Raw genomic sequence first — 20,722 nt, forward strand, 5'->3', positions numbered from 1 at the left:
TCCTTCTCTTGCTTGTTGATCGAAGTAACACATTGATAGCAAGACTTATGCTGTACATCATGTCCGCCCCAAGCTCTCGTGTCCGCTCCATTATAATTATAATAAAAGATGATTTCATTAATCTCGAATATTATTTACAGTTCATTTTCAAATTATATGAAAAAAAATAAATTATAAAGTAAATTTATATCAGGAGTGATAGTAAAACTTTTCCTAAGGAATTTTGTTTCAAAGATATACAACAATCAAAAATTAATTTTTATCTCAAATAAATTTGTTATCCTCCCCTTAAAAAAAAAAAGGTAGATCCGCTACCTTAGCGGCCCCCCTAGTGCCGGCCCCACGGATATGGAGGGAGGTTCATGCAGGTACACAGGCCATAGTGTTATCCTCCCCTTAAAGTCACATGGAAGGGAAGTAAATTATCATCAAATCTGAATCCGGATCCTTTGATCTCTTTATCCTGATCCACTCTTGAATCGGGACGAAGGGATTGGTGAAAAATAATAATCCTCATCTATTAACAAGTATGGATCCATTTCCCCACTAATATAAAGACTGGATCATGAATTAATTCAATCTTTACGGACCAAGAATCCACCCTCCTAAAATCTATCACACAACTAAATACCAATTCAGCTAATATTTATTACATAAAAATGATTTTGATTTTGCCTAAAAATATTCACCAAAGTCTTCACGAGAACACGTGCCCGAAGTCAAGACGTTGACCGAGTTAACAGTGACCCGTTCGTTTTCTTTTCTTTTCTTATTTAGAATGACATTTTAGACAACAAATATATTATTTTGATAAATTTTGATAAAATATAAAGTATACTACAGTTAGTGAATACTTTGATGGTAAAAACAAGTAACATCGTTATTACGTCGCCCATATTTTTGAAGAGAATAAGTCACGAGGACTTATCACAATAATCATACTAGAATTGAATTGAATGGTTCTCATAGAAATCTTTAAAATCATATCATGCAAACATTAAATACTCTTCAAGTAAGTCTTTAAAAAAGATTATCGAAATATTTTTTATGTAAATTTTATTTTACTATTAAATACTTTATTTCAGCAAAAAAAATAAAATATTATCATTCAAATCACTCGTTCATCATCGGGGAGGGTCAATGTAATAAACTATTTTGGAGTAGTTTGAAAAAAATAGTATTTTAAGAAGGCATTTTGAAACCGTCGCTAAACTTTGGCGAGAGTATATTTAGAAAATTACCTTCAGTTGGGTACTAAAATGAAATTTAGTAAAAATTAAAATTTGGAATATATAAACTCTTCGTCTCCCATGGGAGGGAGCTTCCTTAGTCCCTGCCCGCCTCAGGTCAATGGAGAGGCGCCTCCTTTGGTAGGAGACGCCCCGGAGTCTCGCCTGCGCTACGCAGCTCCGCGATCGAATGTATCTGTACCCTCGGTAGGTCCATCGGTATTCTCACATCCTATGCTGCTAGGTCGCCGCGAGGTTTGTATCGGGATCGCCAGAGCTTGCCCTTCTCGATTACCTTGTTGTTTATGTTGCTTAATGTAGTTGTAAAGTAGATGGATAGAAAACATCTTGCTGATCGAGACTATCCGCGCTATGGCACTGATGTCAAGAGAAGTGAACATCTGATGATGTCTGGGCCTTTGGGATCATGCAATGACCCTGACTGCACTGAGTGCCCCTCAGCTTATAAAACCAAAAGAGGACTTCAAAGGGGCTCCATGTCTATGGATAAAAAGGTGCAACTTTTCCTCCCTTTTGCTCAAAGAGATTTCAAATCTGAAGAGGACCTTAAGTCCTAGGTGGGTGTGGTTCTGACATTTTAGTTTAGCCCCACATCAAAAGTTGTGACCTGATAAGGGGAGTGAAGAATTTAGGCAACTGAACTACCATCAATTTGATCTTAAGCACTTTATGCTAATGGTTGACCTATCAAGTTGATGGCCTAGTTCTCCCATTTGGGTGGATTTATGTAGTTGACACCGTTATTTCTATGATTAACTTCTCATTTGTTTATTTAGAAATTCCAGTGCATCTGTCCCTCTAATTGGTTTTCCATGTATATGGCATGATTTAACAAACTAGTTGTTTTTCAGAAATACTTCATCTCCAAATGCCCCCATTATTGATAATGCTTTTGAAGTCTCACTTTTTACATTCTCCTGCCTTTGTTCTTGTGTCATGCAGCTCCGTGACATTCTATATGGGAATAATGATAGCTGGACCAAAAAATGGGCTTCTCGTCTTGATACATATTTCCCCATCATGAATCCTCACACTAAAGTTGTGCAACGATGGAACAAATTCTACCTCATTTCTTGCTTTGTTGCAATCTTCATCGACCCACTGTTTTTCTTTCTGCTGTCAGTAGAGGGGGTACACTATTACCTATTTTGACCTCTAATCTTTATATTTGGTTTTATCATGTAGTTTTACAATCTTGAAGTGGAAAATATTTGTCTGATATAGTTATCTCGATTTTCTCAAGTGAGCATTATTAGATGTTGGACGATTCTTTTTCTTCAGAGTATTACATTATGTCCAATTTACATAAAAAACTACAACTTCCATTTTTCAGACTCTTCAAAGAAGCTGAAATCACCTTTAACTGACTGCCATTATAGGAAGCCAAGAAGTTTCTATCTCACACTGTAATGTTTTGGGGAAATAAAGAATCAGCAAGAGTAGGCTAGCTCAATCTGGGAAAATGTTGCTAGATTATTCCCCCTAGATTTGGTCTTTGTGCACAAGAATCCCAATTATGCATAGATGTATAATTTCATTTGCTTTTAGGATACCTGATCTAGGTGCAATTCGTTTGAGTTTATCTAACAGCAATACTTTTGATAAATTAATGTTGTCCTTGTCCTCCTCATTAAAATTTTGAAAGCTAGTGTGTATTTGTTCAAGCATTGAGTTAAAATCTATGAAAATCTCTATAATTCAATTTAATACCCATTAAACAAGTTATATTTCTCCAAAGTTCCACTTTGTACCTTGTGCCTTTCTATACTACAAAGGTGAATCTACTTTTGTTGTAGTGTGATAAGTTTTCATTGTCTAGATACTCAATTAGACTTCAGAAGGCATTATGTTATTGCTTTTGATGGACATGATTCATTGTAGAAAGACCATTGCATCGATGAATCAAAAGAGTTTCTAAATTTCTGAGGATCATAAACATCACAGAATAGAGAATAAGAGAAGATAAAAAATATTAGTAAGGCGCTGCACCCAACTTAACATTAGTTTGGTTAACAGGTCATGAACAAGACTTACACACATGAAAGGCTCTGTGGGTGATCCACACTCCTAAGCAATAGTGTTCTATAGCACTTCAATTAATTATAATAATACAATGATGGTTCTAAGTGTTAAGCCCTTTCATATCCTGTCTGGGGCACCTACAGAGAGATGCCTAAAACATAGCTAAGTCCCCTTATTTTATAGGGGTAATGATTCTCCTAGGCTTATAAGGGTCAAGCAACCTTGGATCTCTCTTAAATGAAGCCTTCTAGAATCTCAAACTCTTGGTAATTTTAATTGGATTGACTTTGAGTCGAACCTGCAACAAAGTAGATGATGGATGCCTTTATCACATAACTTCGTATTTTTGTTAATGTTTCTTTATCATTTACTTGAAAATGAATTTTCTAAAGATTCCATTTATATGTTAACTTTTCTGAAATTAGGTGCATTTATGTTTTTTTTTTTTTTTTGAAACTTTCAGAATGTAGATCACTTACCATTTTCATTTTATGCAGGAGAACAAATGTATAGTTTTTAATTGGTCTTTGGCAATTACGATTGCAGTCGTAAGGAGTATGACTGATTTCACTTACTTGTTGAACATGGTTCTTCAGGTAAAATATGAACAAAATGCCATTATTTTCCCATCATAAACGGAAATTTTTTAGATAGGATTATTAGTTAGCTTTTTCCTAATACATTATTAACTGAGCATCTTGTTTAAAGTGTACATCAATTAGCTACTTTAGTGACCAATTCACCACTTATAAACATGAAATTTTTTAGTAGTGAAGCAACATTATAGAGAGGTCAGAACTAACCAAATTTGATGTTGATCTCAATGAGTTTTAGTAGCTAAACAAACCCAGCTTGTGCACTCCTATGTTCCTCTATCATCTGCAAATGTTTGACCTACAAGCATGTGTTAGTAAAAAATTCTGATTGTCACAATATTCTTCTTTTGACTCTGATTGTTAACCAATGATGTTAAATTGCTAATTTATAATTAGACTTACCTGAATATGTGTAATAGTGTTACAACTGAAAGCAACTTCTCATGTTTACATGCATTTTTCCTTTTGTTGATCCATGCAACAAAATCAACATCCCTTAGTGTAAATGTGTGAAAAAGTATCAATTTTTTCTTTTTCTTGTACTTATACCATACCTCAATATGTGTAAATGGCATTTATGTGACCCATCTGTGCAGTTTAGACTGGCATATGTTGCTCCTGAATCTAGAGTGGTGGGTGCTGGGGATCTAGTGGATCAGCCGAAGAAAATTGCTCTTAATTATCTATATGGATACTTTTTCTTGGATTTTTTTATATTATTACCACTTCCTCAGGTATGAATTTTTTTTGGCTATTCTTCAGGTTTTCTTTATTTGATGCAATATTAAGAAAATCTTTAGTAATTTGTTGTTTTAAGAGTTGGTATTGTGGATTCAGTAATAATGTAGGAAAGTAGAAGAGAAAAAGTTGTATGTGGGATTATGCGTTGATTAAGGGCTTAGTGTGATTTCTAGAGCGGGGGAGGGGATCTACATGTTTTTCAATTTTTATTGTAATGATTTCAGAAGAAGAGAATTCAAACAAAGTAAATACCGAAAGTTTTGTAGTGCAGAAGGGTGGAAAAATCAAGGATGTTGCAAGAGAAACTACAACGAATAGGAGACTAGAGCAGGTTTAAGAATGAATTGATTTCATGCCCGAAGGTATAATTTCCACTTACTAAGAAGTACCTCACTTGTTGACAGCGTAATAAAAAGGAACCGAGCCATATGAACAATTACTAACTCATAATAATCAAGAAATTCAATAAATTTTAAATATTTATTTGCCTATATTTTACTACAAATACAATAAAATTGTATAAAATAAAAGATCATATGAATAGAATGGAAAACATTGGAATAAAATCAAATCAGGAATCAACAGCTTAAGATCTTTAAGCAATTCTATGAACTAATTGAAACCAATTTATGATATCAAAAGGATGTCTTTGCCTGCAAAACTAGAGGCTAAGAAAAATAAAAAGCAAGCACAAATTTGCTAAGTGGGTAATAGGATATATATACTTGAATTTAATTTGTTTAAGAGAGGAGCAATGGCATGGAGAGTGCGAAGAGAGGAGCTGCAGCCGATCAGGTTGCTAGCTGTTTTTGGTTGGAAGAGAGGAAGAAGTCTGCTGGTGTTGGCCTGTCACTGAAAAAACACGAAGAAGGAAGGAGAAGAAGAGGGAGTGGCTATAGGTTTTCTGGTGCTGGGATGGCAGCTAGAATGATGCTGGAAGAAGAGGAGATGTTGTTGTTGTTGTTGCTGTTGTCAGCCGGAAAAATGAGGAAGAAGAAGAAAATAGAGGAAGGAGGAAGAGGGAGGGCTGCAGGAGAAGTGCTGGTGATGGGTGATTTTGGATTGATGCTGGAAGAAGAAGAAAAACGGGAGGATCAACAGAAAGAAGAAGAAGATAGGGGAGGAGAGATTGGCCCATGGAAGGGTGGATGCATTCTTGTCATGCAGTAGTTGAAGAGAAAACACGAGGGAGAGAAAGAGTGGAGAGAAAATTATCCCCAATTCGTCAAAAATAAATAAATTAATACATGAAAAAATTCAGTATTTTAACAATTGAAGTTGGAAGGACAAAATGCTTGGGTGGCTGCTTAGCTCCTAAAAGTGTAGACTTAAAACTATCTCAATTTCTTCACTATTTAGAGTGTTCAAATGAAGTTGGCAATGTGTTTGCCATATTGATTTGGTCGTTCTATGCCCCTTAATGTAGAAGAAAAACTAATCAACTTTTATTATAACTAATGTTTGGAAGGTCATGCGGTGCGCATAACAGAAATAATACATATAAAAGTTATTTTTTATTTATTTTGCACGAGTGCATACCAAAGTTTATGATCTAGAGGTGAAAATATTGAGTTGGCCATACGAGGTTATTAGGGAAGCTGAAAAGAAATGTTTTAAAATGAGAGAAATATGGTCAAGCTTGTATGAATATGTTCATTTATGATGATTACTGTTTGTCATTATTCAAATTCATGGAATGCATAGTCTCACATGAAAGCAATGTAGATACATCAAAACAAACTAAAGGATGCATCTACGGATCTAGTTATCATCATCCATAAGAGCTACATTGGATAGAAATCGAAAGCAATGGAAAACGAATGGTCTAACCTAAATCCATCGCATTAGCCATTGTCCTTGATGGGGAAGAGAGGAGGAAGAAGAAGCTCTCTCTTGAATTCCAAGGTTCAAGATTATACCCTAATTGGTAGCTTCTTCCCTTATATACCAAGCCCATCCTATAGGGATCATCCACATAAAAGCCCATAATCATTAACAACCCATTAATGTTAATGAACCGGGTTAACGAATCTACACATTGAATCCACATCCGATAATCTAAACCCCCTTCATGCTAAAAGCATTAGATCACTTAATTGGGGTTTAGTTCCTTAATGATAATTAGTTGTGTGTGTGTGTGTGTTAATCAAATGAAAGTCCACCTTATGTAGATTAAGCCCACCCACGTGGACTTAATCGGATTAAGCCCACCCACGTGGACTTAATCCTTCATCACATGCCAATAAGGATTGTGTGGTGTGCTTACGAGTAAAAGGTAGCACACCCTAATGATTAGACATTTTCAGCACACCCTAATGATTAGACATTTTTCAAGAGATTGGGCTCTACTAAATATTTGTCATTGTCATCCCACAGCATGTGGTATCCATTGGATGACCTTCTTAAAGACTTCTTTGTTAGTTTCTTATGACAATCTACATGATTTTATATTTTTATTATAATGATTTCAGATTGAGAAGAGAATTGACACAAAGTAAAATAGGAAGCTTTATAGTGGAGAAGGGTTGAAAAAACAAGGAGAAATTACAACAAATAGGAGACTGGAGCAGGTTTAAGAATGAATTGAAGTTGGAAGGACAATGTGCTTGGATGCATGATCAGCTCCTAAAAATGTAGACTTAAAACTATCTTGATTTTGGTCAAGATCTTAAGTGTTCAAATGAAGTTGACAATGTGTTTGTTATATTGACTTAATCATTCTATGCCCCTTAATCTGTATGAAAAATTAATAAAACTGCATTTTAGCTGATGTTTTGAGGGTCACGTGTTGCTCATAACAGAAATAATACACTTAAAAAGTTTTTATATTTATTTTTGCCAAGATACGTATTTATGTACTAGAGGTGAAGATATTGAGTTGGTCGTAATAGGTTACTATAGGAGATGTAAAGAAATGTTCTTGATATTGAACAAGTAGGTGTAGCCAAAGTAGTTGATAAAATGAGAGAATTTTGGTTAAGCTAGTATGAAGACGTTAATGTACGATAAATAATGTTTGTCACTATTGAATTTAAATATGTTTATCATTTAAAATGTGTTGGATAATGATGTAGTACGATAGACGAACAAGCGAATGAATCCCACACAGAGTAAACTCTCTCTCACTGAGAAAAATAATTCCAAATTATTATTGACCGCAAGATGTTAGTTACACAGACTCTAAACTTCTTTTATAGATGCAATCCTAAAGCAAATGAGAAAATAAGTAGTCCAAATTAGAAGAACATGCATGGAAAATACATAATCCTTAATTATTTATCAAAAAGTAAAATGTTGCAATTGTAAATTACCAAATAATAAAAATTGAATTTAAAATTTAATTGCAAATGCGCCAATCTCAAATTATTCTCTAATGTATTTTCTTTAATTATAGATGCATAAATCTCAAATTATTCTTCAATTTATTTCTTTAACTTTGTTACTTTTACGCTATCGGGAGCAAAAACAAGATCTACACATGGTATTCATTGACTTAGAAAAAGCGTATGATAAAGTCCCAAGAGAAATTATATGGCGAATTTTAGAAAAGAGAGGTGTTAGCGTAACATATATTGAACTAATTAAGGATATGTACGAGGATGTAACGACCAGAGTAAAGACTTCAGGCGGAGTAACTGAAGCATTTCCAATAAAGATAGGGTTACATCAAGGATCAGCTCTAAGTCCCTATCTTTTTACACTAATTATGGACGAACTCACTGCGCACATTCAAGACACAGTACCGTGGTGCATGTTGTTTGCAGATGATATTATTTTGGTAGATGAGACACGTGAAGGAGTAAATGCTAAGCTAGAATCTTAGAGGGAAACACTAGAAGGGAAAGGTTTTAAGCTTAGTAGATTAAAGACAGAATATATGGAATTTAAGTTTAGCAATATTAGAAGTAATGAAACAATTGTTAAGATAGGAGAGGACGAGTTGCCTGGAACCGAGCGATTTAAATATTTAGGATCATTTTTACAAAATGATGGAGGGATTGAGAGAGATGTCTTACATAGAATACAAGCAGGATGGGTGAAATGGAGGGGAGCGTCGAGTGTTTTATGTGACCGTAAAGTACCTCTTAAACTTAAAGGTAAGTTCTATAAAACCGCAGTTAGACCTGCTATGTTATATGGAGCTGAATGTTGGGCTATGACTCGAGCACACGAGCAGAAGATGAGAGTTGCAGAGATGAGGATGTTAAGGTGGATGTGTGGACATACAAAGATGGACAAAATAAGAAATGAGAGCATTAGAGAGAAAGTCGGAGTTGCATCTATTGAGGGAAAACTCCGAGAGACACGTTTAAGATGGTACGAACATGTACTTAGACGACCAATAAATGCTCCAGTTAGGCGATGTGAAACTATGATAAATATGCATATCAAACGAGGAAGAGGAAGACCAAAAAAGACTTGGTTAGCAACAATAAAACAAGATAAAATATATTTAAATATAGATGATGATATAATAGGAGATAGAGCTCAATGGCGTAAAAGGATTCATACAGCCGACCCCACCTAGTGGGAAAAGGCTTGGTTGTTGTTGTTGTTGTTGTTACTTTTACGCTATCCATTTTCTTCTCTCCATTACATAAAAGAAGGTAAAAGAGAAATTGACTTAATATAATTAAAAGAGATCAATGACCAATATATTACTAATAACATGACTTTAGATAGGTCTCAATGATATAGTATCTCCAACATTGAATAGGTGGGATATATAGTTGTTGTTATTATTTTTGTTCTTTAATCTATTATTTATTCTTGTCATGGGAAAATTATTAGGCTTTAGTACCCAAGTAATCCACTCAACTATGATTGTTAGTATTACATGGTATTTAACTATTTATAAGTAGGATTCTCATATGGATAATCAAGGTTTGAAATCTTGAGTTGTATCAATGTTTTGGTCTTTGATTTAATAGATACGTTTTCAGTATCATGTTGACGTTCTGATGTATGGTGTCGGTAGCAAATTGGTGGTGGAAGGAGGAAACAAATAAGGAAGAAAAAGATAAGACAACTATATAATTAATTCAATGGTTGCCTTCCATCTGGAATGCTATGATTTTGATATTATTTTATCTGGAGACAAATTACCAAAAAAAAAAGTTATCTCAATTTTAGTATGCCAAGGTGTGTTAAGTTTTGGTATGAAATGATCCTTGTCGACATGATTGACACAACATAGGAGATATTATCTCAGTGACGATTAATATCGACTTTTGGTAAGTTATCAAAATCATAAGCTTTGACTGTATCACTCGCCACTATACAAGATTTTAAACTATGTGTATAATTTGGTCCCTAACACTTCCCCTCAAATTGGCTCATTCAATTTATTACATATGTACTCAATTGTATGATCTTTTAAGTGTTTGGTCCATGAATTTGTTAACCAAACACTAAAACTGACAAATTTTGTAGCAAATATTGTACTTTTCCTCTCATAAAGTGGCAATTAATCTATATGGTTTGTTCCACATGCAATACTAGATTAGGGGCTCTGTACATAAAAACTTGATTGTCATAGATTCATAGTACAACTACATGATCTGTTAGAAACATTTTATAGCTTAGTCATCAATTGATTAATATTCTGCATAAACTCACATGTAGCTAGGGGTAATACTCCTATATTATGCCTTTACACTTCCTAGTGCTTTTTGCTTTTCCATGAAATCAAATTACCTCTAAGAAGAACGGGATATCCCTATATGGGCCTTTTATCCATAGGTGAACCTACCAATATATACATGGAAAAAAAATCATTTGCTATCGAATTTTCTATGGAGACATGAAAAAGATTCAACAAAAGACAAAAATAAATCGACTATCTATTTTATGTTAAGAAATATGTAGAGTAACTCCTGATATGGCGGTAAAAGCAAGACGTGTAGGCGGATCGATCCATCAAGTTCCTATTGAAATAGGATCTACACAAGGAAAACACTTGTCATTCGTTGGTTATTAGGGGCATCCTGAAAATGTCAATATATCTTACAATCTAAAGGTGACCTCAATCCTCATATAAATGTCCTTTCCTTAGTGTTCTTTATGTACCATAAAATTCTTAAGGTTGTCTTCAAATGATCATGAGGTATAGAAGATGGGTTAGGGAACTACCTCATAGTTACAAATTACAAGATTAACACGTTGAGGAGTAAAATGTGTTGAGGAGTAAAATGATAGTATAGATGTGATGTCATCCTCGACATCCTCATATAAACATAGTGGAACTTGAGGTGCCTCCAAAATTTGAGTCTTCAGAGACCCCAACTAGAGTGAACCATATGAAAAAATATAACAATGAGAAGCTTGCAAAAATGATCTTGTATAACTTTAACATCAGATGTGATTGAGAAGATATCTTGAAATCATTATTGTGTCTAACTACTGAAGTTAGAAGAGAGTCGAGACTATCAATCACATTGTAGGCTTGAGATATAGTGCTCATGTATTGATCGTGAGACTATATCCAAGTCTCATAGTATGAGATGCACTAGAATATGCTCATGATATCAAAATCAATGAACTGCTAAAGGAGGTCGAACAGTTGTGCATCAATACACTACTGAGAGGCTTTGGTTGACTCAAGAATCTCGATGCTCAGGTGGTGTGATGCTCTACTTGACCTTGGCCTATGAACTAAACATGAATAGTTGTAGCTCATTAAGCATACTTTTTCTCATTCAACTTCTCCTTCAACTTCTTTGTGGTAATTATCATAGAGACTGAAAGGCCAAAAAGGCTGATGGTGAATGGTAATTGAGAAGTAGTTGAGGATTACCAGACTTGGGATCGAACGTAGTTCTTGAAGAATTCCCCATACACGAGCAGGTGAAGTTGTGAAGAAAAAATAGCTAATGTGGGAGATCTTTCTTCACTATGGAAGAATATTCAGGTCTAGATTAATCCAGTAGACAGGTGTCTCATATCCAGTTCACTTTTTGGATGGTATGGTAGGATGCTTGTGCTAATCACATGGAGCTAAGGGCCTCTCTGTGATCTAGTGGCCTCAGTAGCATCCGACTATGACGAGTGTTGGGGGGTATATGGAAGCTGAGTGAATGACGGTCCTGGCAGATGTTTTACTCTATGCAACCGGGTTACTATCTTTTTGCTTCTGCATGGAAAGGAGGAGACGTCAGAGTTGAGAGCTAATGTTATGGATCACTACTATTACTGATGAATCAAGATGGTGTGATGCCCTCAAGATAGTTGGAGGAAGCTGAGCGTCTGATAATGTTGCTCAACAGGGGTCACTTTTGCTACCAATGGATAGATGCTTGATTGGTTTGCAAGCAGAAGCTGCTCGCTGTGAACAATTGAATTGCAAGAAGGAGAAGTGTGTGTCAGGACTGCTAGCATTTGACTAATGAAGATTTCATTTGAAAACTATGAGAATGTCTCCAATACCATATTATGATGGGGAGATTATTAAGACTTGATATCCCAAGTAGTCTCTTCTACCTATATTTATTATTCATCAACGAAAACTTACGCTTTATACTTGTATTATATGGAATCATTGGGAAGAGAAAGGCTCAGGTATCACAACGACAATAAAGGCTTAGATACCATATTGCAATGGGAAGTGAAATTGTTAAGATTTGATACTCTGGTACCTTTACCTATGTTTATTATTCATCAATAATTTTACTTTACACCTTGTTATATAGTATGTACAAGTAGGTCATAGTAGTAGTATTTACAATTAGGTCTCTGGCACTCACAATCTCTTTTGTGTATGTTACTCTAATAATAGATGTATAAATTAGTGTTTGAGTCTTTTGACATTACCGAAAACAAACATGCAGATAAGTTTTTGAATAGCAGACCATAATAAGCTTACTCTTTTTTGGAGCTTGTTTCTAATATGGTTAAGAGGCTTGTAAATTCAAGGTTAGCTAACTTGGTAAGAGCTTAACTTGACCATCTTTAAAAAAAAATATGGTACACCAGTTTTCATGCTCCAACTGAATTAAGCTCAATGAGACTTTTGATAAGCTTCTTTCAGACTATTTATGGAACTTCAGTTTAAACTCTTACACAGAATGATGTAAATATGTCTTGATGTCTAATGCTTCAAATTTATTGGCTATTCATGGACACTCATTTTGTCTTCCATGTTATGAAGGTAATGATATTAGCAGTGCTACCAAGTTATATGGGATCTTCAGAAGCAAATTATGCCAAAAATCTTTTACGTGTCACAGTCCTCCTTCAATATATCCCACGACTAATTAGATTTATTCCATTGCTCGGCGGGCAGTCTGCAAGTGGTTTCATCTTTGAATCAGCATGGGCAAACTTTGTCATTAATCTTCTTATGTTTGTGTTGGCTGGGCATGTAGTGGGTTCATGTTGGTACCTTTTTGGCTTGCAGGTTGTTAGGTCTTGAATATTGCTTTTTTAAGGGATTTATAATTCTTTTTTTCTATAGGAGACTATCAACATTCCTTGTAAATATGATTATTTCATTTTTTTTTAATTTTTCTCTCTATTTTTGTAGACTGATAATTTTATGGTGAGATTTTATCATGAATTGTCATATGCTAGTCCTGGTCCAACTTCATATTAACACCTACTGAATGATATTTTATGCTTATCCTTTGAAAGCAAGCCTTGCTCTTTTCTGGCTTGCATGGGTACACTAATACGGACTTATGGGAAATATCAGAAAGTGATAAAATTATATAGTTTCAGGAACATTATGACAAATTAGACGTAGCGATAATTTCAAAACAGATTATGCACTTTAGAAAATGATGCAAGTAGAAGTATCATTATTTGCAGCATTTTTATGCCTTGATATTTTCCCTTAGACTTTTGATGACATTGATACACAAACTATGTATATTCTTTTATCTAAAATGTGTTGTTCCCCAACAACTGTTAGAAGCCATTCAGTTTCAGTGGAACTCTATTGGTGCCTTTTGAATAGATAAAACCTTGTGTATGACCTCTCTTCTTCTAACTCTTAGTAATCAGCATGAGAAATAGTTTCTTTGTTGTTGGTATAAAACAGAATTGATTACTAGCGGGTCTTACTTTTAAGACTTCTATGAAGGAATTTGACTTGTAGAGAAAAGTTGATTGTGAAATCATAATCTTCAATTTATTACTTTTTCTCACTTCCAGTTTTAGAAAACAATTAAGTGATTTATTTCCCAATAATTTGTGCAAATTGAACATTTGAACTTTCTGGATATTCTATTCTAATAATGCTAAAGCAAGGTCAAGTGATTTGTCGCTATTAATATCTATAGGATCCTTCTTTTTCTAGTATTGCCAAATCATTAGATCTCTGTGAACTCTATTAGAGATTTTTTATTGAGTAAAAAAATCATGTGCAACTTTTTCCTTCTTTTTGACAATTACATAAATGGGTTCTAGGGTATAATTTCTCGGATGAACTAATTTAATAGTAAATACTTATATTACAATCGTTGTTCACTTGCTTTGAAATAGTAATACTATTATCATTTAGAAGCTTGTTCACTACATAATTGTTGCATACTTGAACACTATCTTGTTGATAAAATCAGTGTGAGTTTCTGCACTTTTGTGCATGTTTAAATCTGTCCTAGATGCCATCATCATAACTATTATTAAAAATCCTTCTTTTTTTTTCCAGAGAGTAAATCAATGTCTACAAAATGCTTGTGCTTCATCAAATGTTACAAGTTGTAGAATTATGATAGATTGTGGTCGTGGAGTTGATGCACAAGAAGATAGGGATAGTTGGAAAAATGAAAGCACTTCTACTTCTTGCTTTGATTCTGCTAATGGAGGCTTTAATTATGGAATTTACCAAAATTTAGTTCTGCTGTCCACAGAACCTAGTGCTGCAAAAAGATATGTATACTCTTTATTTTGGGGTTTTCAGGTATATTGATATACACCTTTTACCAAAATCAACATTATCTTTCTTCCTCAAATAATCCATCCAGTTTCTAGTAGTTATCTGTTGGAATTTTATTTAATTGTGATGCCTTGCTAAATCATAGATCAATACTAGGTTATGTTTTTGGAATTAGTTGTCAATCCAGTCATTTAATGATTCAAAGGACAGGCAAAGGAGTTTATTACTGGCTAAGCTTCTATTTTGTTTTTCGTGACCTTGATTTTTTTTTATTGGGTAGCGTCTAGAAGAATTTATCCATCCTGCACCTGTTTGTGTGTGGTTAGTTTGGGTTGTCTGATGATAGGAATATGTTAAATTATGAACATCTAAACTTAGTTTTTTCTACAACCATAGGCTTTTGGGATTTATGGTCATGTATCAAATTTGAAAATTTACCTTGATTGCAAGGGTTTTTGCTATGTTTCTCCAAAAATGACCTTTAATCAGTTGGGACCATTTATCAATAGAAGATAGCTCTCTTTAACTGATGTGGGATACATGTCAACACTAATCTAGTGTCATATGATGCTAAATGATATTTTAACCCTAATATTAAGGTCCGCTATTACATTCAATGATATGCCACTTATACTAGTGTATCATTGAATATCGCTTCTTTGCAATGAGTTTGATTAATTTAAATAACCAGTGTGTCAGAGAGATAATATTTAATTGCACCTAACTGACATGTGTTTAATATATGTCAAAAAGAACAATAGTTTGCTTAGTTAGGGCTAACGATGTGTTATGCTTGAAATAAGTTCAAAAGGTTATTATAGGAAAATTGGAGTGAAATTGAAGTCATTCGTTGTGACTGCTAAAGTTTATTATCTGAAATCTATACTATGCCTAAACAATGTAAATCTAATGTGGATTGTCATGTTTTCCAAGGGTATACAAATCATGTCAATAGTTTATTTAGGCCATGTGGCATGTGATAATAATGAATTTAAATAAGGCTAACAAGCGGTTATAATTGAAAAGTGTTCAAAAGCTTATATTTGATAAAAAAAAATTAGAAAAATATTTTAATTGAAATAATCCATGCACTTTTCCCATGTTTGGAATTAAATCGTTTTTATAATGTTATATATATGTTTTTTGTATACATTATAAAAATTGTCCTATGTCATTTTGTTGACATATTTAAAATTAGTTGAATCAATTAGAGTAGAAGGTGAAAGAGTTAGTTGGAGACAAAAGCAAACTTTAGTTCATATAATAAAAAATAATTTAATTGTTTTGAATACTACAAGTAATATAACTTTGTTTAGAATTTAATGGAGAGATGAATTCCATCACTCCAACACTATATAGTTGGGACAAACATGTTCATCGTAATGTGTTGCAGAATCAATTTAAATAGCATTTACAATGTATAGTAATCTAAAGCTATCCATCCTATGATTAAAGTAAAATGAAACCTTATAAATCACAAATGATAAAGAAATTTAATTTAGCAAAATCTATTTTTGAGGCGACAAGTACTTTTGATCTGGTCACTTGGCATCATAGTTTGAAATCTCTTATTGTGTTGGGTGGCACAGTCGAAATGCATCATTTCAATAAATTATCAGAACTCGAAACTACCCAAAACTACTTGACACAAGTAATCTATCTTGTGTTGTGTCAATCATGCCCTAAATCTCGTGTCATACTAACATTCGACTTCCCTTAACATGCTACAAAATGCGTCAAGGTGTTGAAATAATGTTTATTATTTTGTTAGCTTTTGTTCATGCAATACAATAAAGGGGAATCTTGCCGCAACGGTAAAATTATTATCATGTGACCTAGGGTCACGGGTTCAAGTATCAGAAACAATCTCTTGCAAAGCAACATAAGGTTGCGTACAATAGACCCTTCCCCGTGACCCCACATTTGCAGAAGCTTTGTGCATCGGGTTGCCTTTTTGTTTGTGCAATACAATGTGAAAATTGTATGATTCCGTATGGGAGTTAGAAATACATGTGTTATCTTCTTATTCTTCTTTTTTGTCCTTTTCCTTCCCAACCCAATTCCACTAGTACCATACGTCGAAACTGTGGCTAGCAATTGTTCTTTCTTTTTGCACATGTGAATAAATTATTATTATTTTTTCTTCCTATCACACGTACAGTAGTGTTGACGTAAACGAACATTGGTACATTAAAAATCCTGATGTGAGAAATGAGAATTTTAGGGGATTATTTGCTTGTCTTGATTTACCTTTAATGTTAGACATGAAATATAAACCTTTTTCATACTTTATAAGTTCTTCAAAATTGCAAATATATAAAAATAAAATAAAATGTCAAACATTCAGCTTCTATGGAAATTTTTTTTTGCTTTTTAATTTGGTTAGTAAATCCATTCTAAATGCCCAAGGTTATTATGGGAAAGAATTGAAAGATCTCATAATCGAGGAAAGGGATATGATGATGTTTAGAAATAATGTGTTTTTCAATTTGTATGATTGATTATATATTTAGTTTCCTAGATTAGTTTGAACTGATCTCATATATATGTACATTGTCTTCTCCTTTTGTAATTCAATAATCATATACACAAATTTTCCCCATATTCAGTTGTCTCTTCAAAGGTCTTCATCTATAGTTTGCATATTCAAGGTACGATCAGTAGGAATTTGTCTTGTTTAACTTGCTAGTGTTGTAGAACTTTCATCTACTTCAATTGTTGCAAACTATACAACAATTAATTTTTTTTATATGCATGAGCAGCTTGTAACATTTTTATTTATGATTCATTTCTGGAGTCTGAATATTTGTCAACATAAGCAGAAAAACACCATTGTTTTCACGATGTTTAATTTTTAGACTCTTTTGTTTTTCTAGCAAATCAGTACCTTTGCTGGTAATCAAGTTCCGAGTTATTTTCCATGGGAAGTTTTATTCTGTATGGCAATCATTGGATTAGGACTTCTGCTTTTTGCACTGCTCATTGGGAATGTGCAAAATTTTCTCCAGTCTCTTGGAAGAAGGTAAAAGTCTTCCAACTGTAGCTTCTGTAATTTTGATGTGGTCCATAATTAAGGTTTTTATTTTTTGGAGGAAACAGATTTTGAATTTACCCATGATAATATGCATTGTTAAGGTAAATTTTACTGAAGATCATTTTTCAGAAAATACAGTAATCCTATTTGCACGATTATAGCCGTTCTTATTTTGTATGATACTTTATTATGTCTTATTCTTTTTCAAAATATCTGTTACTACCACATTATCATTAAGAATTAAAAGTCATAAGGATGAACTCAACGATACACATCAAGAAGTCTATATTTATGCATTGAAGTATCAATCTCTGTTAGTCCCAACTATTTGGGGTTTAGCCTCCATTGAGCTCTATGCAATCGAACATCTTCAGTTTCTTCAACATACATTCTTAATCTCTTATATAAATATCATGGAAGACTTAATTTAGTAATTTCTTTGATTTGTAATACTCGACTATCTAATGGTTAAGCAAAGGTTAATGGTTTTACAAAATTATGAATGTTTAAGGATACAAGAAATAATGTTTCTGGACTTTGATCCATGAACTTCTCATTCTTTTTGTTTTCTATCCAAGGAGGGTAGAAATGCAACTTCGACGGCGTGATGTTGAAAGATGGATGAGCCATCGGAGATTACCTGAAGCATTAAGAAGGTTTGCCTGCTTCAATTCTTATACTGTCACATATCATGATAATAAATGGTTGATTGAGCAAGATTTTACTTGATTATAATAAATGATAAACTGATTAAGAAAAATAATTGACATCTGAAGTAATTTTGAAGCTTGAGAATTCTGCCTTTATCATTGTCTGTTTCTTTTTAATATTTTTTTGTATTGCTTCTCTATTCCACTGGTTGAAATTTTTGGTTTGACAGATCTGTTCTTTGATATTGCAGGAAAGTAAGACAGGCTGAGAGATTTACTTGGGCTGCTGCCCGTGGCATTGAGGAAGAAAAGTTACTAGAAAATTTTCCGGAGGACGTGCAGAGAGAAATACATCGCCATTTCTTTGGGTTTCTCAACAATGTTAGTTACTAACACATTGCATATCTTAGATTGCAGCCTTTGGTTAAACTAGAATTAAATCACTACTCCAATAGTCCAATATGGATAATGGAACCATGTTGTAACATGGAGTGGCACATTATGATAGGCACATGGCGCATGTGATAGGCACAATGCTATTCCTGGTTAAAATGATCATCTTGGTAAATCTACTAATATGGCCAAAAAGTATAATGCCCATGCCATTGATCTGCATAATATGCACTACAGTCCAACTCGGTTCAGGACATATCAAGTTTGTCAATTGGCTTTGCAGCAAGTAATTTGTTTGTCTCACAGATTTCTGCATTGTTTGTTCTCTTACAAATCTTGTATCAAAATTAGAGAAAAAGATGCAATTAGTAGCATTAACCCAAAGTTTACTTTGACTTTATCTTCAAGTATGTCTTAATAATTTTCTTTTGAATGCAAGTCCATATGTTGTCCTCATTGTACTTTATGTATATTCATCAAAATCCAATAATGAAGAATTTGATTTGGTTTCAAGGTCCGCATTTTCTCCCTAATGGATGAGCCAATGTTAGATGCTGTGTACGAGAAGTTGAAGCAAAACTTGTATATTAGAGGAAGTGACATCTTCTACAAGGGAGGTTCAGTCGAGAAGATGGTTTTTGTTGTCCGCGGAAAATTGGAAAGTATTGGAGCAGATGGAAACATAGCTCCCCTTGCAGAGGGAGATGTATGTGGTGAGGAGCTTCTAACATGGTGTCTCGAGCACACTTCAATAAATAGAGGTAGTTTCGCCTTAAGATTCTTGCAATGCTTGTGAGCCATTATGATAGTGTTAAGATTGTTTTAACTGCTCGAGGGTGTAATTTACCTATGACATTATCGAGTACCCTGTATAGAAATACCTTATATACTGTCTTGAATCATAACTCTATATAGATTCACAGAAGCATGCTAAAATCTTGTTTTCTGGGGATTTCACGTCCCTGCAGAGGGAGGAAAAATTCGGTTCCATGGATCGCGGTTGTTTTCTACTCGTACTGTCAGATGCCTAACAAATGTCGAAGCATTTGTTCTACGTGCTGCTGATCTAGAAGAAGTTACTGCTTTATTCTCCCGGTTCTTGAGAAACCCACGTGTGCAGGGTGCTATCAGGTAAATTTTAGTTTCTTTGGAACACAATGCACTCTGCTAATGAACGTCATGCTGCTATTTGACCCTCTAAACCCTGCTGAAGGAAAGCTAATTTTCTGGATTGCAGCAAATTGATGGAAACAACATTTGATACATTTTTTGCAAGTATTAATGTACAAAAAATGCATTGATGTTTGTGGTGCGACATGGTAGATTGGCATATACCATCTATCTATTCTTGTTTCGGAGGAACGAAACCCATTTTGCATTTGGATTGCGTGACTGCAATCATTTGAAGGCTTCCAGTATTCCTTTAAATTGCTCATTATAGTTACATTTTGTGTAACTGAAACATCTAATATTGCCTTGGCATTTGTGTACCAGGTACGAATCCCCGTATTGGCGCAACATCGCTGTAACTCGCATTCAAGTAGCTTGGAGATATCGGCAGAAGCGTCTAACGCGGACTAATACCCCGAATAATTGATCTGATAATTATAGTTCTCATCCTCATCACCAAACATTCTTCATGTTCAACTACAAATGCTTTCATGTCCATAGTCATACTAGACTCTTTAGAGTTTATACATGATACGACGAAGGTCGTCTTTGATGCTGTTGTCTTGCATAGATTCAATCATCCAGCAGTTGAGGCAGTGGATGAGTTTTAGAGCAACCAGTATTGCTTTGTGTAATCTCAATTGAGTTACACTCCTGCTGTAGTGTATTTGATTTCATGGAGTTAGGTAAAGAATGGAATAACTATTCCTAACACATGGAACAACTCACTGGAAAGAAAACAGAAACGTCTATTTTGTAATTGGTTTATGGAATATAACATGTGTTCTTATGGATTATGTATTTGATTTATTGGAAAATTACAAGCAATTAAAAAAGAACTAATCTTAAAGGTGATAAAATATGTGTATCGCTTTTAAGATCACAACTCACTTATCTTGATCAAATGATCGAGAAGTCATTATATGGGTAGAAATTAAAGGTGTAATGGATGCTTAGGTTTAGTGGACTAATAATATACTCAAACATATTGA

General features: G+C 34.0%; 1 protein-coding gene across 2 annotated transcripts; it reads left to right on the top strand.

Annotated features, from left to right (window-relative positions):
• The first annotated feature begins 1,336 nt into the window (after window positions 1–1,336).
• Window positions 1,337–20,515, top strand: LOC121988441 (probable cyclic nucleotide-gated ion channel 20, chloroplastic). 2 transcript variants are annotated; one of them, XM_042541871.1, is made up of 13 exons: window positions 1,337–1,484; window positions 1,562–1,744; window positions 2,193–2,381; window positions 3,770–3,868; window positions 4,465–4,602; window positions 12,756–13,004; window positions 14,256–14,507; window positions 17,360–17,505; window positions 18,096–18,173; window positions 18,419–18,548; window positions 19,075–19,321; window positions 19,529–19,691; window positions 20,055–20,515. In XM_042541871.1, the coding sequence occupies exons 1-13, from the start codon at window positions 1,464–1,466 to the stop codon at window positions 20,155–20,157; spliced, it is 1,998 nt and encodes a 665-aa protein (XP_042397805.1). In that variant the 5' UTR covers window positions 1,337–1,463; the 3' UTR covers window positions 20,158–20,515. The 2 variants fall into 2 exon arrangements, with proteins under 2 accessions (XP_042397805.1, XP_042397806.1); XM_042541872.1 differs by lacking the exon at window positions 2,193–2,381.
• The last annotated feature ends 207 nt before the right edge of the window (window positions 20,516–20,722 follow it).

This window comes from Zingiber officinale, chromosome 6B (assembly GCF_018446385.1).
Source record: "Zingiber officinale cultivar Zhangliang chromosome 6B, Zo_v1.1, whole genome shotgun sequence".
Classification (NCBI taxonomy): Eukaryota; Viridiplantae; Streptophyta; class Magnoliopsida; order Zingiberales; family Zingiberaceae; genus Zingiber; species Zingiber officinale.